Source organism: Copadichromis virginalis, linkage group LG3 (genome assembly GCF_057382275.1).
Source record: "Copadichromis virginalis isolate Kocher_CV1m ecotype Utaka linkage group LG3, C_Virginalis_male_GT1.1, whole genome shotgun sequence".
NCBI lineage: Eukaryota > Metazoa > Chordata > Actinopteri > Cichliformes > Cichlidae > Copadichromis > Copadichromis virginalis.
This window is the reverse complement of record NC_140620.1, coordinates 18,979,857-19,004,649: the sequence shown is the minus strand read 5'-3', so window position 1 is coordinate 19,004,649 and position 24,793 is coordinate 18,979,857. Positions and strand designations below refer to the sequence as shown.

Here is a 24,793-nt window from a genome sequence, read left to right as displayed (position 1 = left end):
ATACTCTCTCTCTCTCTTCATGGCCCCTGCCCCCAGCATACCCTCACCAGGTCTGTCCAGAATTTTCTGCCACAACTGATCACCAGGTGGCGCAATTCCCAGCACTCCACCCAATTAACCCAAGAAGGCTGAGCACTCTGAAGTGTTATTTGGCACACAGACCATAGCTGGACTGGCCTTTGGGCATACCTGGCATTTGCCCAGTGAGCCGATGGTGATTTTTCATTTTTATTTTTGTTTGTTTGTTTGTTTGTTTTTGTAACAGTATAAACAATGATAGCTGGTGGATTGGCCAGATACTGGCCGATGTGTAAAAATAACTCAGTTGTTTGGTAGTGGTTTCTACGGCGGAGCTTTCACAGAGGCCAGCAAGTGAATGAGCGAAAGGGAGGGAGAAGGAGAGACCCGAGGCGGCTGCCCCGGTCTGAGTGTCAGGTGAACTAAACTGCAGGTAAGAAGTTATGACCTGCAGTCTATCTGGGTCAAATATAAACCAAGTTTAGGTCGAGTTTATTTTCGTTGTGCTGACTTTTTACCGTCAGTTACAATAACTTATACTGCGTGCTAGCTAGCATGATGGAGTTTCTATACAGCTGGGTGGGTGCTATGATGTTACTGATAGTGAACTTTATTTTATTCACAAGGTTAGTTAGTAGAGTTGCCAATCGTCCCGTAATCAGAGAAAATATTACGTGTTTCGTATTGAGCTGAAAAGGAACACAGTATGTCCCGGACTTCAGCTACAATGGAAAACGACACAAAGCTGGATTTATTATGCATCTTTACGCTGCACAGCTGCCTCTTCTTCTCTCATTCTCTCCCCTCCCTCTCCTATTCCTACTTCAATCATGAAACGGATCAATGATCAGCTGATCGGCTTTTCTCTCTTGTTTGTTTATCACCCACTTTGCGCCAGAAAGAGGAAACCAGCGGATGTCGCGTTAATAAATAGCAGCACGTTTGATCAGCTGTTGTTAGAATGTATCTAATATTACTTTCTAGTATCAGCTGATGTTTGTAAAAGCTGCTGGTCATGATATCGGTATGGTTATCTGGTGAGAGGGAAACATGAAGATGAAACCACGAGATGTCCTTACTGAATCATCACAGCTGAACAGGTGATGGAGAAACAGGTTTACCTTTTAGGTTACATTAATGAGTTGAAGGGAAGTTATGACCTGTTTCTGAGAGACAAATAACCCCAGGATCCTTTTTTTACATAGCTGACAGCTGGTAACTGTGCAGGGGCGGGTCTAGCAAAGTTTTGCCAGGGGGCCAGTTAGGGCATTAACAGGGAAAGGGGCGCACAAAGAAATACTTGTCTTTCTTATTTTCATTTAAAATGTCTCACTTTTAATAAGTAATTATCTGAATATATATATTATATATATATATATATATATATATATATATATATATATATATAATATATATATATATATAATATATATATTATATATATATATATATATATATATATATATATATATATATATATATTAGGGGTGCAATGATACTCGTATCAATATTGAACCGTTCGGTACACATATTTATTGAACAATACAAAATTTTTAATTTATTTTATCAACTTTCCTTCTGACAATGCTGTCTGTGTTGAGCGCTCAGTGGATCTGCGCTCAACAATGCAGCCTAGGCGGAGTAGTTGAACACAGATTCACTGAGCGCAGGGCAAGCTAGAGAGACAGATGTTAAGCTGTCGTTGCAACTTGGCAAATTGAACCTCCCCCACCCTAATTCAGATGTGGCGTTTGGAACTATTTTGGTCTTCATGTGACGTATGACCCTGAAGGTAAGCGCGTCATGGACTAAAGTAAAGTAAAACAGTATGTTGGATGTGCCACGCAATGCTCAATTACATTGGTTGGAACTAGTGTGTTAGCCCAGTTAGCTCGTTAACGCGTTGGTCATCCAGTCTTACGCACGGGGCGATCCGCGGTAGCTCGTTAATGGAGATTTGCCGTGTTGTGGCTTTAACGTCATTTCAATGAGATTAACGCTGACAGCACTAGTGGGAACACAACGAATATGACTGCACATTTACGCCGACATCATCCTAGTGCAAAGACAAGTGGAAGCAGACAAAAACAACAAACATGCATGCTACAAACTTTACCTGAGTCATTTAGACAGCCGTTAGCACATGATTCTTTAATTTTAAAATTAAAGTTTATTTATCGGCCAGTGTGGGATGAAAAGGGGATGTTTTTCTGTTATTTTAGTATCTGCATTATTAGTTCATCAGAATCATATAATCAGCTTTGCATTAAACATTTATTGAAGCTTTTGACCTTACATTAACCTTTACATTACAGTGATTGTTATAACCTTAGGTTAATCTTTTCTTTACAGGTACCAGAATAATCATATGATCTTTCATTGCAGGTGTAACCATGATCATCTCACACATATTGCAGTTTGTTGCTCATTATAGAGTTGTGCTCAAGTTAATAAGGGTTAAAAGCTACAGTCAGCGCGAATGTCTGGCTGATCTATGGAGGGGAAAGGCTTTGAGCATAGAAGGCTGCACGCGCTTACACAACACTGATATCATGTTATTCTTGGTGATTCTGTATTCAGTTATAGCTTTTGTTATGTTTTAAGTAGTGGCAGTTGATTAAACAATATTCATTTAATATTACATACTTGATTCAGAGCATTACACACTGATCACCTTAATCAATTTGGAAATCCTTGTAGTTGCAATGTTGTGTCTCCGCAGGGGGACAGTTGGCTCCAGGAGACAGGTGGGAGTCAGTGTCTGTCCTCGGGAAGGAGCGAATGTTCTTTTCTGTGTTAAATAAACTGTCAACATTGATTGTATTGCACCTGTTTTACGCATGAAGGGGCGTTCTAATACCCTGATTTCATAAAACTATGGAAATGTGGTTTTTGAGGCGAGATCTGAGGCTGTCTGCGTACGGTGTCCATCTCCCACTCGTGTGATCATTAAAATCATTGTTTGACTCAACCCGGCCGGACCAGTGTTGTTCTTTGGGATTTTTCCTCTTGTATCCATCCCCAATATTTGAATCTGTAACACCAGAAACAACAGGGGAGTCCAAATTCAGAGGCTGTGTCCACCTGAGGACCCTGCCTTCGCGATCTAAGTGGGCCGGGTCCTCCGACTGCCAGGTAGACCTGGAAATGAGCGACTGTGAAATTGGACAGTCTAGCCTTCAGAATTACGTCACCGTCTGCTCCTTGCTGTCTAAATATAACCTGATGCTGGCGTAAATTTTCGTCCATGTAACACTTCTGTTTAGAAATGATTGAAAAAACTTTGCTAGATCCGCCCCTGCACAGTTACCAGCTGTCAGCCACGTAAAAAAAGATCCTGGTGTTATTTGTCAGAAACAGTTCATAACTTCCCTTCAACTCATTCATGTGACCTAAAAGGTAAACCTGTTTCTCCATCACCTATTCAGCTCTTCATGTTTCCCTCTCACCTGATATCCAAACTGATATCGTGACCAGCAGCTTTTACAGCTGTGGCTCCAGCAAACATCAGCTGATACTGGAAATTAATATTAAATAAATTCTAACAACAGCTGATCAAGCTTAAATGTGCTGCTGTTGTTTAGCGTGACATCCGCTGGTTTCCTCTTTCTGGCACAAAGTGGGCGATAAACAAACACGAGAGAAAAGCCGATCAGCTGATCATTGATCAGTTTCATGATTGAAGTAGGGGGTGAGAATGAGAGAAGAAGAGGCAACTGTGCAGCAAAGACACAGGAAAATCTCCAGCTTTGTGTCTTTTTCCATTGTAGCTGAAGTACGGGACAAACTGTGTTCCTTTTCAGCTCAATACGAAACACGTAATATTTTCTCTGATTACGGGATGATTGGCAACTCTACTAACTAACCTTATGAATAAAGTTCACGAACATAGCACCCACCCAGCTGTATAGAAACTTCGTCATGCTAGCTAGTACGCAGTATGAGTTATTGTAATTGACAGTAAAAAGTCAGCACAATGAAAATAAACTCCACCTAGACTCAGTTTATATCTGACCCAGATAGACTGCAGGTCATAACTTCTTACCTGAAGTTCAGTTCACCTGAGACTCGAACCGGCGGCTGCCTCGGGTCTCTCCTCCTCCTGCTTCCCTTTTCCCTCATTCACCTGCTGGCCTCTGTGTAAGCTCCGCCATAGCCACCACCAAACAAGTGAGTTATTTTTACACATCGGCCAGCATCCAGCTGGCCGATGTGTAAAAATAACTCTCAGCCCAAAGGTGTGTCACCACCTCTCATTGTTTATACCGTTATAAAAAAAAATCATCGGCCCATAAAGACGAAAAATCACCATCGGCCCATCGGGCAAATGGCCCAATGGCCAGTCCAGCTATGTAAACAACGATAGTATTCAGGAAGAAAACCAAACATTGCATATATTTTTATCATAACTCTGGTTTTACGTGGCCTATCAACACAATTTAAAAACTGGTATAAAGTCCACACTTTTTCCTTCAGTTGTTCCGTCTGTCCTGCTCACATCTCCAATGGTTGTACACGTTGTCATTAACACGGCTTCACTCCACATCAGCCACACCGCTTTTCCAGCAAAAACACCGGTGTCGGCACATAAGGACGCTGTCATAGCCTGTCAACGATGTTGATTAGCTCCGTATATACGAATGTAAATCACGTGATTGACTGGAGTATGGGATAAGGTGGCATCGTTTTAATCCCATACGGGAACAGCCAGTCACTCACTGACTAACACTGCAAAACAGAATTGTTAAAGTTTTAATTTTAATTTAATTTCATGATAGATTTTTTTGTGCGCAACGCAGATTTTTTGTGCGCAGAGACCATGCCAGCAGTGCGCAATTGCGCACACGCGCAGCTTAGAGGGAACGTTGATGGTCGCCCCGGGAGATTTTTAGGAGGGGGCACTGAAATTCGGGATTCTCTCTCGGAAAAATCAGAAGGGTTGGCATGTATGAGTTTACATCACTGTCACAACAGCGTTTGTTTTCATTCAAATTTTTTATAGCTTTTCCTATAATACCTGGTGGGCCGATCTATAGTCAAAATGCCCGGGGCAATTCTTTTGTCCCAGTCCAGCCCTGACACAGACAAATGATAGTCAGGACCTTTTCCCCAACTGAAAGGCAGAGAGAAGCAACTTCTGATCCACTGGATCTCAAAGTCTGGAAAGAAAACCTGGTGGAGGGTGGAGGATTCAAGTATACTGCCCCCATAGGTAGTGGGCCACCATGGTTCAGGTGGTTGGGAAGCTCATCTGTAACTGAAAAGTTGCCGGTTCAATCCCCCAGCTCTCTCTGCCCTGGTCGTTGTGTACTTGGGCAAGACACTTTAACCTGCCGTTTACCAACGCTGGCCAGATGGCTTCTGTTAGTCTGCCCCCAGGTTACAACTGTGGTTTGTCTGTACCAGTGTGCGAAAGTGAGAGAGTGAGTGCTATATAAATGCAATCCATTATTATAAGTGGATGGACCCATGTACAATAGGATACAAAAGTTTGGGCAACCTTGTTAATAGTCATCATCATTTTCCTGTATAAATCGTTGGTTGTTACAATAAAAAATGTCAGTTAAATATATCATATAGGATATATATATATATATATATACATACACACACATATATATATATATATATATGTGTGTGTATGTATATATATATATATATATACATACACACACATATATATATATATATATATATATATACATATATACATACATATACATATATATATATAACACCCAGCACGCCCCTGCGGGCGGTTTATCCTTCAAGCTCGGGTCCTCTACCAGAGGCCTGGGAGCTTGAGGGTCCTGCGCAGTATCTTAGCTGTTCCCAGGACTGCGCTCTTCTGGACAGAGATCTCCGATGTTGTTCCCGGGATCTGCTGGAGCCACTCGCCTAGCTTGGGAGTCACCGCACCTAGTGCTCCGATTACCACGGGGACCACCGTTACCTTCACCCTCCACATCCTCTCGAGCTCTTCTCTGAGCCCTTGGTATTTCTCCAGCTTCTCGTGTTCCTTCTTCCTGATATTGCTGTCATTGGGAACCGCTACATCGATCACTACGGCCGTCTTCTTCTGTTTGTCTACCACCACTATGTCCGGTTGGTTACCCACCACCATTTTGTCCGTCTGTATCTGGAAGTCCCACAGGATCTTAGCTCGGTCATTCTCCACCACCCTTGGGGGCATCTCCCATTTTGACCTCGGGACTTCTAGGTTATACTCGGCACAGATGTTCCTGTACACTATGCCGGCCACTTGGTTATGGCGTTCCATGTATGCCTTGCCTGCTAGCATCTTGCACCCTGCTGTTATGTGCTGGATAGTCTCTGGGGTATCTTTACACAGCCTGCACCTGGGGTCTTGCCTGGTGTGATAGACCCCAGCCTCTATGGATCTTGTGCTCAGAGCTTGTTCTTGTGCTGCCATGATTAGTGCCTCTGTGCTGTCTTTCAGTCCAGCTTTGTCCAGCCACTGGTAGGATTTCTGGATATCAGCCACCTCCTCTATCTGCCGGTGGTACATACCGTGCAGGGGCCTGTCCTTCCATGATGGTTCCTCGTCTCCCTCCTCATTCTTGGGTTTCTGCTGCCTGAGGTATTCACTGAGCACTCGGTCAGTTGGGGCCATCTTCCCAATGTATTCTTGGATGTTCCTTGTCTCATCCTGGACTGTGGTGCTGACACTCACCAGTCCCCGGCCCCCTTCCTTCCGCTTAGCGTACAGTCTCAGGGTGCTGGACTTGGGGTGAAACCCTCCATGCATGGTCAGGAGCTTTCTTGTCTTTATGTCAGTGGCTTCTATCTCCTCCTTTGGCCAGCTTATTACCCCAGCAGGGTACCTGATCACGGGCAGGGCGTACGTGTTGATGGCCCGGATCTTGTTCTTCGTCGGTAATCGTGGTTGTAGGTATTGCCCGTAGTGCTGCATTAACATCATCTAGCAGACCTTCTGGGGGTACTTCACGTAATCTTGGTAACCGGCTACGGGGGATCCAGGTTTCAAGCTTGGCCATGATCCTATTTTTCAGGTCAGTTCCTCTCGCACTCAACGATCCTTCTCCTATCGCACTTGGGGCTATGTACCCAATCTCGGGTGGGGGTGATGATATCGCCCCCCTGACCTGGCGTCCTGACTCCTCCTTGCCGTAGCATTTGTGTTGTACCTCGTCAATCTCTAGCTGTGAGAGCAGTCCCTTCTTTCGAATGTTGGAACACTGAGCTACTAGTTGTTTCGCCGTCATTGTGGATGTTGGATATCGAAGAATCCATAGGTCCCTCATCCTATTCATGTAGCCCCTTCCGCCGGGGTTACTTGCGTAGTAGCATTCCAACAACGCCCTGTTTTCGTCCCTTGCCCACCGATGCCTTCTTGTTCCAGTAGCCCACTTTTCGTCAGGGTGCCCTGGTTCCTCAACACCTGACGCGGACCTTGTTGATCCGGGCGACGTCCGAGCCGGCATGCCTTCATATTTATCTGTCTCTGTTCCAAAGGCGTGTAGTTTAACCACTACGCTATCCAGCTGCTATATATATATATATATATATATATATATATATATATACACATAGCGTTTTGTGTTTTGTGATTATTTTCCTCTGTTCTAGTTATTCTGTGTCCTCCCCCTGGTGTCCGGTTCGGGTCCTAGATTTCCTGTTCTATTCTGAAGGTCTGTGTCTGTTGTCATTGTGTTCAGCTTGTGTCCTCCAGTCATCATGTGTATTCAGATCAGCTGTTCTTCCCTCCTGTGTGCGATTACCCGATTACCTTGTGTGTGTGTATATATAGTGGGTGTCGGTCTGTGTTTGTTGTCGGCTCGTCTGTGTTTCTTGGTATCCTGTTCCTTAGTCTGCGTCTCTCTGCTCCACTGTCCGTTTCGTTAAGATTTCAGGTTTGCTCTTTAGTTTCTCCCAGTTCAGGTTTCCTTTAGTTTGTCTCATGCTTCGTTGCCTGTTTTTGCCACCACCACTTTGTAAATAAATGTCACTCGTATCATCAGTTTGCTGCATTTTGGGTCCTCCTTTTCCTCCACTCCACACGGCTCACTCCGCCAGCCGTGACAGATAGATAGATATAGATATAGAGAGATAGATATAGAGATAGAGATATAGATAGAGATATAGATATAGATATAGAGAGATAGATATTGATATATAGATATTGATATATAGATATAGATATATAGATATAGATATATACTTTCTGTAAATCCAATAAACTTCATTTCACTTATCATTGTGCGTGTCTCCTATATGATATATTTAACTGAATGTCATTTAACTGACATGACTTTTATTGTAGCAACCAGTGATTTATACAGGAAAATAATGACTATTAACAAGGTTGCCCAAACTTTTGCATCCCACTGTAGCTTCTTTGGGCTGAGGCCAGCTAGCCCCCATGGGCAAAGCCCTGGTTATCAGGTGTGGCTAGAGAAATTGAACTCAGAAGCTTGAGTCTTACAGTCCAGGCCACTAAACTAAACCCAGTCATATTTCAAGGACACTGAACAAGAGATATCCAACATCCATCCAAGCTCTGCACTGAGGTAATACTCATATGATCAAACTTCCTGTATTCGGGGGTTGGTCCCACAGATCAACAAGTGCAATCCCCCACCTTCCCTCTTTTTGTTACCATTCAAATAAACTTCTCCAGTTTGAATGATATCCCAATGTAATTGCTGTAGATGCTCTATTGGTATGGATGAGTGTATCAATGTCACGTTCGTCATATAGTTTACTTTACACCCAGTTTTTACTTCTTCCACTCTTCAATGTTTCATCCAAAATAATTATATAAATATTAGCATTTTCTGTACAATGTTGACCCTTCTATCAGGGACATAGGAACAAAAAACATTGAAACAAAGAGAAAAAAGCAAGCTAATAATATGGTTTAAAAAAAAACCAATATTAATTTGGTACCAGTGTATATATAAATTTACCTTTGACTTGGAAACTCACCTTGAACAGTGGCCTCTGCAGTTGGAGTTTCTGTTGTTAGGACACCATTAGACACAGTTAAGAGAACCTATAATAGAAACACATGAATAAACTAAAAAGTGCTGTGAGTAATTTTAGCAATACCAACATTACTACCATCTCCACAAAACTGCACCACCCCTTAAGCTGTCTGTTTAAACCAGAAGAAAGCTTTAAAGTGAGAAGGCATTAGACATTAGTCCCGCCTTGTAGAGAACCTGACGCAAATACATATTTTTCATCATTCATATAGTTTTATTTAAGATTCAGTGCATATCAGATACATTACACAGCCCAAAGGTGTGTCATCTGTCTTGTTAAAGTGCAAACTAGTGGGAGATGCAAGTATGCTTCTTTATTATTTATTCTTGTCTTGTCTCAAGAACTAACAGCTATAACCACTCTGTTGCTCATGTCATACATCTCGTATCACAAATCTGGTGATTGCTTCTGGTTTTGACAAACCAGCAGGACAACTATGAATACATAGTTGACAACTATGCCATGGTTACGTGGTTCGGTCAGCTGAAAAAAGGGTGGAGTGCCCACTCTGGGTCAGGGAAGAGTTCCTGCCCCAAGTGGAGAAATTGAAATATCTTGAGGTCTTGTTCACGAATTAGGGGAGAAGGGAGCAGGAGATCGACAGAGTGATTGGTGCTGTGGCTGCAGTGTGGTAGACACTGTACTGGTCTGTCGTGGCCATTGGAGGGCCGGCGCCAGTGCCAGCACCCATTCTGATGGGCGGTCTGTTCCTCTGGCTAAAAGGCTCTCCTTTAACCCTGGTCGGGTTCCTACCAGAGCTTTCCTAGTTTCTCACCCTTCTCTGTACTTATGCTTGCTATGCCCTGCCAGCGACATGCATTACTCCTAACGTGCATATTCTTTTCCCCAGCCAGGAGAACTGTAAGATGTTTGTTATTTTGGGGTTCCTGCTCTAATCCCTTTCACAGCTGGGGTTCCTTTCTGCTGAGAAAGGCCATCGTAGTCTAACCGCAAAACACCGACCTATATTCTTTTCATCAATAAATCAAATCTAATTATCTCTCCTTATTGAATTCACATTCAGGGAATCTGTTGACTCTACTAGGTATGTAACACACAATAACTTAAACTTTATTATACTTGGTTGGTTGGTTAATAATGCAAATTTTCATGTCAGTTTTAAATTACTGTACATGAATAACTTGCACAGATTTACATATATCACTAGCCAATACAGTGTTAGCTGGTGAAATATAGGGTCTACTAAAATAAACTGACTGAAACTGAATAACAATGTGTTATGAAAGCCAGTACTGACTATGTAGATTGTATATCAAGCCTCGTTTGCCACACATGAATGCAATAATACTTTTTTTGATAGTTAGTATACAGTATACAAATTAAACACACATATCTTTGAAATTTAGAAACATTCAGCAGCCATCTTTCATAAATCAGCCAACCTCTACCATTCAGTCAGGCAGATCTGGGTGAGATCTGCCTGTTTCTAATCTGTGATATCAGACCAACCTTATAGCTGTTTCCTTCTTCCGCATGCAGACCTAAACCTGAAATTCAAAAATTACCTTCAGTGTCACTTAGTCCTTCTACTGAAATACACATATTCACATCATATTTTGAAATTACACAAGTGTTGCCAGGTGAGTTCTTGAGGACACCTCAGCTATCTTTCACTCAGGTTTTTCTCAGTGGGTGAATGCCATAGGCATTCAACCTATTGTGTTCCTGTTTCCCTATATTTTTAATCTTCTTATTATTCTAGTTGCTCCGTTCTTTGTCCTTTGACTACTCCCACAGTTCTCAGGCTATTTTCACCATTCAAATTTTAAAAATTCTGCCATTTCTGTTCTTACCTGCTATATCTTTTGGTGTCGTTACTTTGTATTTTTGAAAATATTAAGCTTTTTGTGCTGTTTTTGTGTCCCAATGACATGATTGGGACCAATTCGATCTGACTACTGACAGCATACTTTTATAAAAAGTACTATGATCACTTTCATGTTAACAGTATCTTCATAAACAACTGTGAACCATGGCCTTGTTGCCTTCCTATTCTATTTGCATTTATATTTTTATAGGAACATAAAAACTAAAACACTGGTGACTGAAGCATATATTGAGCTTGAATTACCTGGTATTGCAGTTGCAGTCAAGGGTCGTACTATAACGCCCTGGATAGGATACTGCAGAGGAGAATTAGGCAAAGCAAAAAGTAGCTTGGATAGGATTGAATTAGTCCTGTTGAGGAGATGGAATTGGGAAAAATTACACAAAAGAATTTTGAGTACTCAGTAACACACATACACACACACTTTAAATTATTTTATTACTGAACTGTGAGTCTAACAGTTCCCGGAAAGCTCCCACCCATACATCCATCTTCTACCTGGCTTTGTATTGCTGGAACTCTTTAGCTCGTCGCTGCATTAAATCCTCATACTGGTCTTGTGGGATGTGGTCTTTGAGGATTGTAGAGCCATCAGGACAAGTGCATGGACCAGGTAAACGGTGTTGTGTGGGCAAAGATGACTTATAACTTAGAGAACCTGAAGAGTGCCTGTAATATGGAAGTCCTGAAGAGTCACAATTCAACATCAACATTTAAATGAACTACTACAGTCAAGTATAAAAGAAAGTATATCCTTATTGTAACGTGCGGTGGAGATGAAGCCAGCCATGGAGGTGTGCAGGTGGATAGCGAATGAGCAATAGCTTCTGACTTTCCAAAAAGTACTCATTTATTTACAATATCAAAAATAAAAGTGCTACCTCTACCACACATTACTAAAGAGCACACTAGTCCGCGTACACACGGGAGCATCCATTACAGGAGGGGTGCGAAGAAGAACAAAAAGGGGGTGACACCAGTCACCAGTCGTGAGCCGCCATGTGGTGATACACTGCATTACAATAGCAACTGTTACATTATGTAATGTGATCCTTATGGCAGCCTCAGCATGGCCATCCTTTTCATCATTGGATTCCTTCTCATCAGTCATTTCTTGGTCTAGATTGCATGGATTATATTCCGTGCCACCTTCAGATGCAGACAATTTCTCCTCTAATGCATCTCCACCATCAGTTTCCTGGCCTCTCTCCTCCTCACCAGTGTAGTGATCAAATAAGTAGTAAAGAGCCTCACTTAGGTTATATATCACCTTGTCATGGTGCTGACACCCAGTGACCTGTGAGCAAGGCCTCAAAAAAGCATTGTACACCAAATCTACGAGAAATGTTCAATGATACAATGATACTGCCAACAGAGGAGTCGTTCTCTTGGAAGTGAGGCTCTATTGGGCAAACATTTCCAGAGTAGTTGCTAGGGAATCCATTGTGTGTGTGTGTGTGTGTGTGTGTGTGTGTGTGTGTGTGTGTGTGTGTGTGTGTGTGTGTGTGTGTGTGTGTGTGTGTGTGTGTGTGTGTGTGTTTACGGCCATCTGAACTCAGTTATTTACACTAATTGTTGTCTCCACCATTCATTTCTAGTGATTGGTCATTATTGACCGGAAACAGTAAGTGTACAAATGTTGAATAAAATGAATTAGAGATCATTCACGAATCTCCCAGAACATTTCTAAACATATATGCAGTTCTCTCTACAATGATCGTGACAAAGACAGTATCAAAAAATACATCTATCCATTTGCTTCCGCTTATCCTTTTCAGGGTGGCAGGGGGCACTGGAACCTATCCCAGCTGTCATAGGGCAAGAGGCGGGGTACACCCTGGACAGGTCGCTGGTCTGTCACAGGGCTAACACAGAGGCACAGACAACTGTTTGCACTTACATTCACTCCCGCATTCACAACTATGGACAATTTAGATTGTTCAGTTAACCTATCCCCACAAACTGCATGTCTTTGGACTGTGGGAGGAAACCATAGGCATTCACCCGGGGAGAACCAACGCAAACACGGGGAGAACAAGCAAACTCCACACAGAAAGACCCCGGCCTGATGGTGGAATTGAACTCAGGACCCTCTTGCTGTGATTGAAACAGCACTAATCACTGTGCCACCGTGCTGCCCCCACTATCAAATAATCAATACATAATTGACGTGCAGACTATCAGGGTTTTACAAATCTTGTGCACTGGTCATTTTCAGCACAGCACTGTTTTAGCTACATCAGTTTATCCTTCTCACTCAGTTGCTTCAGTCTATTTGCCATGAAAAGAAAAATGTGTACCATACATATCATATTTTTATGTCCACACACACACACACACACACACACACACACACACACACACACACACACACACACACACCAGGATAAAGGAATACTTTACCTTTGTTTGTTGTAGGCTAGCGCACTTGTCCCATTACACAAGTTCCCGAAATAGAATGCAAACATAATGATCAGCATGCCGACAACAGCAATCACAAAAGGCTTTGAGCTTGTACAGACAGACATCTGTTGATACACACAAACACACATTATAGTAGATTAATTAACAAAAGGCAAAATCTTTACCATCTAAATAGTTACATTTTGCAAATCAGTCATATAAAACATGTTATGTCTTGACTCACATCTTAGATATGATTGAACATGTATAAAATGAACAAATACTTTCTTTTTTTTTTTACATTTTTACATTTTTTTTTACAATTATTTCCTTTGCCTCTGTAAAAAGTTCATCCTGCCTTTCATGTCTCTCAGTTGAAGCTCTGTGTGTTATTGCCAAAAAGTAATTTCCAGTACTTGCCAGTAATGTTTAAGCTGTTGTAAATGACTTGTCAACATTTAGATGTCTTTTATTTATTCGGGTGAACAGTCTCATTTACATTAGAAATGTGTTTTTGAAGAGTGAGCTGACCAAGGGGCCAGCAGAAATTGAAGAATAATATAGCAGTAGCATAACGATAGTGGGCAGAAAAGACCCAATTGAATAAAATTTAGACACAATATCATGGAATCAGACATGATATTGTCTGTTCGGCTGGAACGTTGTGGTAAATGCAGACTACAGATACTATGGCAGTGCCAGGATTGTGAGTGATTGCTGAAAATATTGAAATGTATTCACTCACTTTTTATTAATATTTGTAAATATGTGTACAAATGGTTGGGGTTTTTTTGTACTGTTTTTATCAATAAATCTCAGCAACATGTGTTTTGTGGACTTGGAGAAGGCATTCGACCGTGTCCCTCGGGGTGTCCTGTGGGAGGTGTTGCGGGAGTATGGGGTGTCTGGCCCATTGCTACGGGCCATTCGATCCCTATACAACCGTTGCAAGAGCTTGGTTCGCATTGCCGGCAATAAGTCGGACTCGTTCCCGGTGGGTGATGGGCTCCGCCAGGGCTGCCCTTTGTCTCCGGTTCTGTTCATAATTTTTATGGACAGAATTTCTAGGCGCAGCCAAGTGGCGGAGGGCTTTCGCTTTGGTGGCCTCAGAATCTCATCTCTGATTTTTGCAGATGATGTGGTTCTGTTGGTTTCATCGGGTGAGGGCCTCCAGCTCGCACTGGAACGGTTCGCAGCCGAGTGTGAAGCAGCGGGAATCAGGATCAGCACCTCCAAATCTGAGGCAATGGTTCTCAGCCGGAAAAGGGTGGAGTGCCCACTCCGGGTCGGGGATGAGTTCCTGCCCCAAGTGGAGGAGTTCAAGTATCTCGGGGTCTTGTTCACGAGTGACAGGAGAAGGGAGCCGGAGATCGACAGACGGATTGGGGCTGCAGCTGCAGTAATGCGGACGCTGCACCGGTCCGTCGTGATTGCTCTCCCCCCGCTTCAGGACACCTACACCAGGAGATGCCGGACTAGAGCAGCGCAGATACTGAAGGACCCGTCCCATCCAGGCAACAAACTGTTCCAACTTCTGCAATCTGGTAGAAGGTTCCGCATCTTCCGGGCAAGGACAGAGAGACTCAAGAGGAGCTTCTATCCCCAAGCCATCCGTGCCCTAAACACACACACCCGCCCTCTCACATCATCTATAATTGACTGAGACAGGACTCTCTTCCAGACACTCTAAACCAAGGCACAATGTACATTTCAATTCCTTTAATTTTAAATATGTTTATATTGTCTATCCTGTAAAATAGTCAGATGTCTATTCATATTAATGTACAGAATTCACCTGCTTGCTGCTACTACTGCACATTCACCCAGTGTATATACTATATATATATATATATATATATATATATATATATATATATATATATTAGGGGTGCAACGATATTCGTATCGATATTGAACCGTTCGATACAGTGCTTTCGGTTCGGTACGCATATGTATCGAACAATACAACATTTGTAATTTATTTTATCAACTTTCCTTCTGACGATGCTGTCTGTGTTGAGCGCTCAGTGAATCTGCGTTCGACTACTCCGCCTAGGCTGCACTGTCGAGCGCAGATCCACTGAGTGCTCAACACAGACAGCATCGTCAGAAGGAAGAGCGCAGGGCAAGCTAGCAAGACAGAAGTTAAGCTCTCCTTGCAACATGGACCTCCCCCACCCTCATTCAGATCTGGCGTTTGGAATTATTTTGGTTTTCATGTGACGTATGAGCCTGAAGGTAAGCGAGTCATGGACTAAAGTAAAACAGTATGTTGGATGTGCCATGCAATGCTCAATTACATGGGTGGGAACTAGTGTGTTAGCGCAGTTAGCTCGTTAACGTGTTGGCCGTGTTGTGGCGTTAAGGTCATTTCAACGAGATTAACCTGAAAGCACTAGTGGGAACACAACGAATATGACTGCACATTTACGCCGACATCATCCTAGTGCAAAGACAAAAACAACAAGCATGCTACTAACTTTAGCCGAGTCATTTAGACAGCTGTTAGCACATGATTCTCCTTATGCTGCTGAGAATATAGCCCAGAAGAAGCGGATAGTATAGCTTTTATTTTGGAAAGAGACATTTCTCTGTAATAAACTCTCTTTTCCAAAGATGAGTGATTCCTCAATCAGATACAGGGCTCGCAATATCGCTAGCCCGACGTCCTGGGGCTAGCGATTTTTTTCAGACGGGCTACCCTGCCCGTCGGGCTATTGTAGGAAGGAAAAATATATGTCAATGCTTTTGCATTCTTTCAGAAATGTAGCTGGGTAATTATGTCATTGGCATCGGTGAGCCACTGTCAATATGTGACATATTGAAATCGCGTTTGAATTTGCGCTTGTTTTTTTGCTTTCACTTTATAATCGTGCAACTGTGTATAGAGAGCGACAGCACTGATCTGTGAGTGATGATAATTTGTGCACCAATTCCTCTGACATCGTCTTATTAATCGTTAGCTTACTATGCAAACATGACAAGTGAAATCTCCGCAGCAAGCTTAAACATGTGAGAGGTTGATCGCACAGAGAATCGCTGAGCTTATGTGAGTCGGTGTGTAAAAGCAGCAGGATATATATTTTAGTTCTGCTGAGCCAAATAAGACAGGTCAGGGTGAAGAAGTGACAGCCAAAGAAAAGCTTACCATAAAACGGAGAAGTTATGACAAATGAGACTATAAGGCAAAAAGAAAGTGCAGCTTTATGGTTTCATGGACAAAATAATTTCTGTGGCTGCAATATGACGAGCTAAATAACCAGGGCTGCACATAAGTGGTCCGCAGGTGCGCATTAGCTGTCAAAATAAAAAACGCGCACAAGGGTTAGGGTTAAATTTAAAAACTGTACTTTTGAGTTAAAATATATATTTATAATTTTAATAAATGACAAATTAAAAAGGCATGAACATTTTTTTTGTATCGAAAAAACATTGAACCGTGACACCAAAGTATCGAACCGAACCGAACCGTGAATTTTGTGTATCGTTGCACCCCTAATATATATATATATAATGTTCTTCCTCTACACCCCCCCCCCCCCCCCCCCAATTTTTGCACATGTCGAGGAGCGTGTCAGGCTACATTTCACTGTGTGTTATACTTGTATAACTATGCATGTGACAAATAAAGAACCTTGAACCTTGAACCTTGAAGAGGGAGCTGAGTGTAAAAGCGAAGCTCTCAATTTACCGGTCGATCTACGTCCCTACCCTCACCTATGGCCACGAGCTGTGGGTAGTGACCGAAAGAACGAGATCGCGGATACAAGCGGCAGAAATGAGCTTCCTCCGAAGGGTGGCTGGCCTCTCCCTTAGAGATAGGGTGAGAAGTTCGGCCATCCGGGAGGGGCTCAGAGTAGAGCAGCTGCTGCTCCACATCGAAAGGAGCCAGCTGAGGTGGTTTGGGCATCTGACAAGGATGCCCCCTGAGCGCCTCCTGGGTGAGGTGTTCCAGGCATGTCCCACCGGGAGGAGGCCCCGGGGCAGACCCAGGACACGCTGGAGAGATTACATCTCTCGGCTGGCCTGGGAACGCCTTGGTATTCCCCCGGACAAGCTGGAGGAGGTGGCTGGGGAGAGGGAGGTCTGGGCCTCTTTGCTTAGGCTGCTGCCCCCGCGACCCGGCCCCGGACAAAGCGGATGAAGATGGATGGATGGATGGATGGATCATGGAATCATAAAGATACTTGCGACACAAGTTATTTCTTTATTTTATATGTAAGCCTTTTGTAAAGTCTATTATCTACAATCGGTTTACCAATATAAACAGATATATTACACATGAAAAAAAAACCCAGAAACACTGGAAAACACATTTTGACAGTTTATTGCCTGTATCTTTCAATACTATAAGTCCTTTTGGCTGCCAAGGGGCTCATGGGATTGGAAGAGATTAGTCCATTAGTCCAGGCAGTATGTCAGAATTAGCGCCATCTGCCTGTGTTCAGACAGACTGCAATTTTAAGGCGCAATTCATTTTTGCTTTGTCTGTTTGAAAATAAATAACTGCAATAATTTGAACTAAAAGAATGTTGTTTTTATCATTGCAAACTAGGTCTGCACAAGTAGGATCAAAATGATTATTTTGGAAAAATGTTGAGATCAGAATACTTAATTTACCATTGATTTTAGTAACATTAATGTTTTTTTATTATTATTTAACTGTTATGTAAACATAATACTGCTTTCACATCTTAATATTGCTACAAACATTGCTTAAAAACAGATAAACTGTTAAACAATAGAACAGTAGAGCTTAAAAACTTGTTTAAAGCATTTGTGAGTATGAGTATTCACAGCAGTGTCATCAATGTATCATTTATTTTGCATGAGTCACCTTGGCACAGGTAGTCTCACTGCAAGTTAGGTATGTGCCAGTCTTACCAAGTTTTACACGACGCTCAACCCAGACCTGTTTAAGAGTTCTTAATTTTATTATGCTTTTTACGAGGGAAACTGGTTGGTTTTTCAACCTCTTATATGTGGTTAGAGGACACACGCGTGCACACACACACACACACACACACACACACACACACACACACACACCTGTAAGGCAGTTTTAAATAGGAGATTACAATGTAATCCTATATCTTCAGTGACTGAAAAAACAAGTATTTGCTAAAGAGGTGTACCTTTTTTTGTTCTTGTTAATACGTTTCTGTATGCACTCATAAGAAAACATATGGAGACCCACAGGCTTTAACCCTCTGACATCTTTTTAAAAATACTCTAAGAAATATATAAAATACTCCAAGTCTCCACAGATGAGGGAAACAATAATGATCAAAATAATTTACACACAACAAAAACTATTTACAGTTTTACTTTTTTCTGTGCTCAGAAAAAAAATGTGTGCCTTGACCCAAAACATTTAAAACACACCATGATATTAAGGTAAAAAAAAAAGAAGACTTTCATTGGCTGCATATTTAAAGACAGAGTGCAGTTACCTGGAGTAAGATTATTCATATGACATAACGATCCAGAAATTTAGTTTTAAGGTGAAACCTCAAGGGAGAGCCACTATCTCTTGCTTGCCTCAGTGATACAACGTTTTATGTGTAGAGTTGGTCAATCAGCATTTTCTGAAGCTTGTTTTGACCATGTTTACCTGCCTAAAAGCCTGAACACATGGGTTAAATAGCTGTCCAGCAGGTGTACCTAATAAAATATATAAATATAAAAGTATGGGCTTCTTTCCCTTTTTGTGGTAAAGGACTATTTACTTCAAAGACAAACTAACCAGTTTTCATTGTAGCCAACAGCTTTTTTTTGAGTCAGGCGTCAGTTGTTCCCCTGACAGTGTGACAGTAAAGCTAGTTTGACTAGATGGCTATGTGAAATTTACAGGTCTTGTGGTGCAACAGTAAACACAAAAGACTGGAATACTCAGCATGCACACTCAGAAATTAAAGTACAGAAATGTACCTATAGGGGTACAATGTCTTGTCACTGGGGTGGTACCCTCTAAGGTACCGTTCTGTACCCTAAACTGTGGGTACTGATTTGTACCCTTGTAATTTGTACCTTTTACACGTCAAACCTGTACTTTAAAGGGCAAAGTTGTACCCTTAGTATAAAGTACAAAAAAGAACCCTTAAAAGGAGTACAAAAATGTCTTTCTAAAGGTTCAGTCTCTACACACAGATTTCCTATATTTTTCCTCTCAAGATTTGAAAAATTGAAGATAAAGTCAAAAATACTTGTCACATTTATTACCTTCTTAAATACATTGCTTAAACAAAACTAATGAAAACCTACAGCGCCAGAATCAGAAAGTATCGGAAAATTTTAAATTACATAACTTATTTATGTAATTTCAAAGATATTGGGTTTTTATTCTTGTAGTATGACAAAAGTATAGAAAATAGCTCATTTCCTACCTCTTCTCCCTGCTGTTTATGGAGCCACAATAAGAAAAAGTGATGAGCGAGTGACGAAAAGCCGTTCTTGAAAAACTTGAACAACTTGAATATAATTGTTGAAAAGTTTGCACACTATGAAAGGTGCGGTGTTCTTCTTTTCAGGTAACTGGTGTCACAGAGGACAATATAGTGTTACGATGAGGTACGATAAGGAGGCGGAACCACTGAGCAAGGTTAAAAACAGCAGAAAAAAAGCTCAACCAACTGTTCTGATACATCCACACAGCTCCATGCTTTACCGACAGAAAAAACCCAAACAACAAAACCAAAGTCTGAATAATATGTCATTTACCTTTTCTTGTATTTTTAGATAATTTGTGGATTTTGGTCCTTGTGTAGCAGTATGTAGTATGTGCATGCACCAAGAATAGCAGTACAAATAAGCAGATATTTCTCTCTCAAAACATTTAGGTAGATAAAGGTAGTTTCCAGCATAACCAGTTTTCATTGTAGCCAACAGCTTTTTTTTTGTTTTGAGTCAGGCGTCAGTTGTTCCCCTGACAGTGTGACAGTGAAGCTAGTTTGACTAGATGGCTATGTGAAATTTACAGGTCTTGTGGTGCAACAGTAAACACGAAAGACTGGAATGCTCAGCATATAGGTAATGTCAATATTGTTTGTGTAAGAAAAAGGAGAAGCTGTCATGGTCCTGGGTCGTTGACCCAGGGTTTTGTGTTTATTCTGATTTGTATTAGTTTGGGGTTGAACCTGAAGTTGATGTATATTCAGCCCTACCTGTGTCTGTCCTTGGTGCTCTGTTCATGTCTCCGTGTTGTGTTGCAAATCAGTCTGTGTTTCCTGCTTTACTTTGAAGGCTCGTGTTATAGATTTCCTGTTTTGTTCTGAAAGTCTGTTTCTGTTGTCATTGTGTTCAGCTTGTCTCCTCCAGTCCTCATGTGTATTACGTTCAGCTGTTCTTCCCTGCTGTGTGTGATTACCTGATTACCTTGTGTGTATATTTAGTGGGTGTCGGTCTGTGTTCGTTGTCGGCTCGTCTGTGTTTCTTGGTATCCTGTTCCTTAGTCTGCGTCTCTCTGCTCCGCTCTCCGTTTTGTAGATTTCAGGTTTGCTCTTTAGTTTCTCCCAGTTTAGGTTTGTCATTACTCATGCTTCATTGCCTGTTTTTGCCACTGCCACCGTGTAAATAAACTTCACTCGTATCATCAGTTTGCTGCATTTTGGGTCCTCCTTTTCCTCCACTCCACACGGCTCACTCCGCCAGCCGTGACAGTACGAGCCGACCAACATGGACCCAGCAGCATCCGCGCCGTCCCAGGAGTTTCGGGAGGAAGTGATCGACACAGTTTCCAGGTTGGTCAACCTGTGGCTCGAGCATGAGGAGGAAGAGCTTCACCACGCTGTAGAAGCCAGGCTACAGCAGCTCATCTCTGCTCACTCCTGGCTGCTGGACTCTCTTCACCCGCTCGCACAGGACTTCATACTCAACGAACTGCACCTCCACCCTCCAGCCGCTACCGCTTCCCAACCCAGCCCGGCGGTGAAGATTTTTCCTGGCCCGCCGGAGGTTTCGCCCGGCCCGCCGGAGGTTTCGCCCGGGAGGAAGCGACGATCGCGCCGTCGGCACGTCGCCCCACAGCCGGCGATTCGGACTTCGGAACTGTGGGGAGTGAAAAAGACACTCCGTCTGTTGTGACAGCTCGTGTGACTGTTTATTCCGGGGCTGTGTTTGTTGGGCCAGCTGCCCAGCCGGTAGCTCAGTTAGCTGCCCTGCAGCCGCTACCTCAGTTAGCCACTCAACCGTCACCCCCATTACAGTCACAGCCAGACCTATTAGACACTTGGTTACAATCCATAGCTCAGTCAATAGCTCAGTTGGCAAGAGACTCATCAGCCTTGTTATCACCTATTCAGCCATCATCTTCACCAACTCCTCCTGCACAACAAGTTAAGTCCATCCAACCCGGAAAGAACTATTTTTCACCTGTTCATGTCAAGCAGAGAGACACACCACATACTGTAGTAGTCAGTCCGCAACAGCTGGCCAGCCCAGAGACTGTGACGCACTCCAGGGCCTCCCCAGAGGCTGGATTCCAGCCCCCAGCCGACTCTGGACCCCTGGAGGTTAAGAAGCCAGCTGAGGACTGCATTCGGCTGTCGCTGCCTGAGCTGAGTCACTGCTCTGTGCAGCCGCAGTCCGCTTTGTGTTCGCCAGAGGCCCGTGCACCTGCTGGTTCCGACCCGTTCCTGCCAGAGGCCCGTGTGCCTGCTGGTCCTGTTCTGTCCCTGCCAGAGGCCCGTGTGCCTGCTGGTTCTGTTCTGTCCCTGCCAGAGGCCCGTGTGCCTGCTGGTTCTGTTGCGTTCCTACCAGAGGCCCGTGTGCCTGCTGGTTCTCTTGCGTTCCTGCCAGAGGCCCGTGTGCCTGCTGGTTCTGTTGCGTTCCTGCCAGAGGTCTCCGCACCTGCTGGTTCTGTTCTGTGTGTGCCAGGGGCTCCAGTGCCCACTGGTTCTGAGACTGTTTTTGCTGGGGGGCCCGAGGAGCCCGTCCAGCCATCTGCCTCGTCAGCTGGGAGGCCCGAGGAGCCCGTCCAGCCTTCTGCCTCGTCAGCTGGGGGGCCCGAGGAGCCCGTCCAGCCTTCTGCCTCGTCAGCTGGGGGGCCCGAGGAGCCCGTCCAGCCACCAGCTGCGGTCTCATCACCAGCTGCGGTCTCATCACCAGCTGCGGTCTCATCACCAGCTGCAGTCTCATCACCAGCTGCAGTCTCATCATCCTCGTCTGGTCCAGCTCCCGCATCACCTGCAGTGGCATCCTCATCAGCTGCTGCTTCGCCTGGTCCAGCTTCAGCATCCTCATCAGCTGCTGCCTCGCCTGGTCCAGCTTCAGCTTCATCAGCTCCGCTTGGTCCTACCTCCTCATCAGTGTCATCAGCTTCGCCTGGTCCGGCATCTGCTTCAGCATCCTCCTCGCCTGGTCCAGCGTCTGCTTTGGCTTCATCCGCTTCGCCTGGTCCAGCCACTGCTTCATCCTCGTCTGGTCCAGCCACTGCTTCATCCTCGTCTGGTCCAGCCACTGCTTCATCCTCATCTGGTCCGGCTCCAGCCTCCGTGTCTTCAGCGTCGCCTGGTCCGGCTCCAGCCTCCGTGTCTTCAGCGTCGCCTGGTCCGGCTCCAGCACCCTCATCAGCATCGCCTGGTCCGGCTCCAGCACCCTCATCAGCATCGCCTGGTCCGGCTTCTGCTTCAGCTTCGCCTGGTCCGGCCTCTGCTTCTGCTCCAGCCTCCTCATCAGCTGCTTCGCCTGGTCCAGCCTCAGCTTCTGCTTCAGCCTCGCCTGGTCCAGCTTCTGCTTCTGCTTCAGCCTCGCCTGGTCCAGCCTCAGCATCCTCATCATCCTCATCAGCGTCGCCTGGTCCAGCCTCCGCATCCTCATCATCCTCATCAGCGTCGCCTGGTCCAGCTTCAGCGTCTTCAGCCTCGTCTGGTCCAGCTTCAGCGTCTTTAGCCTCGTCTGGTCCAGCTTCACCTGGTCCAGCCTCTGCTTCGGTCTCGTCTGGTGCTACGAAGGCCACGCCGCCATCGGGTCCCGGACTGCCGCCTCGACATCAGCAGTCGTCTGTCGGGCCGCTGGTGGAGCGTCATCGTCGATATGGACGACCTCCTAGACGCCGCCGTTGCTGTCCGCACGGTCGGCCACCTGAACGGTTTCCCTGTCGCCGCCGCTGCCGTGTGCACGGTCGGCCCCCTGAACTGCCTCCACTCCGCCACCGCTGCCTTCCGCTCGGTCGGCTTATGGATCTGCGTCGCCGACGTGGCCGGCCTCAGAAGATGAACTGTCCTGGACTTCTGAGTTGTCAGCCTCCAGGCCGGCCTCCTGAACTGTGTTTTGTTCTCGTACTCCGGCATGTGTGTTTTTGTTTTGGACAATTCCCTTGGTTCGCTGGAGCTTGTTTTGTTCGGTGTTGGTCCCTCCGTCCTGGGCCCCCGCCGCCCGCCCTGGGTTGGTCGTCTGTTTTTGTTGTGGGCTGTCTGGAGCCAGCCCTTGGAGGGGGGGTACTGTCATGGTCCTGGGTCGTTGACCCAGGGTTTTGTGTTTATTCTGATTTGTATTAGTTTGGGGTTGAACCTGAAGTTGATGTATATTCAGCCCTACCTGTGTCTGTCCTTGGTGCTCTGTTCATGTCTCCGTGTTGTGTTGTGTTGCAAATCAGTCTGTGTTTCCTGCTTTACTTTGAAGGCTCGTGTTATAGATTTCCTGTTTTGTTCTGAAAGTCTGTTTCTGTTGTCATTGTGTTCAGCTTGTCTCCTCCAGTCCTCATGTGTATTACGTTCAGCTGTTCTTCCCTGCTGTGTGTGATTACCTGATTACCTTGTGTGTGTATATTTAGTGGGTGTCGGTCTGTGTTCGTTGTCGGCTCGTCTGTGTTTCTTGGTATCCTGTTCCTTAGTCTGCGTCTCTCTGCTCCGCTCTCCGTTTTGTAGATTTCAGGTTTGCTCTTTAGTTTCTCCCAGTTTAGGTTTGTCATTACTCATGCTTCATTGCCTGTTTTTGCCACTGCCACCGTGTAAATAAACTTCACTCGTATCATCAGTTTGCTGCATTTTGGGTCCTCCTTTTCCTCCACTCCACACGGCTCACTCCGCCAGCCGTGACAGTAGCAAAAATATGTGTGTGGGTCTGTATGTGTGTGTGTCTTCCTATACAATAGCAAGACAATAGAGTAACACTCCTGCATTTATTCATAGGTTTCTCAAAGAGGAAGCACAAGAAGGAAACTTGGGTCATGGTCCTGGGTCGGTGACCCAGCGCTTTTAGTTTGTTATCATTTTCTAGATGATGATTGTTTAAGTTCTGTGTTATATTCGGTCTGCCTCTGAGTCTGCGTCTGTATCTGTCTGTCTATGGTGTCACCCCATCTGTTTGTGAAGCTGTCTGTTTAGTTCAATGTCTTGTCTGGTTCCATGTGTCTGAGTTTCCTGTTTTATTGTGAAGGTCCGTGTCGTACGTGAGTGTGATCAGTTTACGTTTCCCCTGTCCCGTCAGCCCAGATTCCTCCCAGCTGTGTTGCCCTCCTGTCTCTCATCCCCTGATTACTGGTGTGTGTATTTA

The 24,793-nt window shown here is 44.3% G+C and overlaps 2 protein-coding genes across 3 annotated transcripts in view; one reads left to right on the top strand and one right to left on the bottom strand.

Moving 5' to 3' along the window:
- LOC146713220 (beta-1,4 N-acetylgalactosaminyltransferase 2-like) overlaps positions 1-20,093 on the bottom strand; it is a 30,727-nt gene extending 10,634 nt beyond the window's left edge. Inside the window, exons 1-6 of one of the 2 annotated variants that reach the window (XM_085452296.1) lie at positions 20,021-20,093; positions 13,301-13,425; positions 11,396-11,566; positions 11,141-11,247; positions 10,519-10,556; positions 8,989-9,055 (exon numbers count right to left, since the gene is read on the bottom strand). In XM_085452296.1, the coding sequence (XP_085308422.1) occupies positions 8,989-9,055; positions 10,519-10,556; positions 11,141-11,247; positions 11,396-11,566; positions 13,301-13,425; positions 20,021-20,086 (574 nt within the window). In that variant the 5' untranslated portion in view covers positions 20,087-20,093. Of the gene's footprint in view, positions 1-8,988; positions 9,056-10,518; positions 10,557-11,140; positions 11,248-11,395; positions 11,567-13,300; positions 15,085-20,020 lie in introns of those variants that run through there. The other variant, XM_085452297.1, reaches the window with a different exon arrangement.
- Positions 1-24,793, top strand: part of LOC146713211 (V-set domain-containing T-cell activation inhibitor 1-like) — a 169,935-nt gene that overhangs the window by 39,405 nt on the left and 105,737 nt on the right. The gene's annotated exons all lie outside the window — the stretch shown is intronic.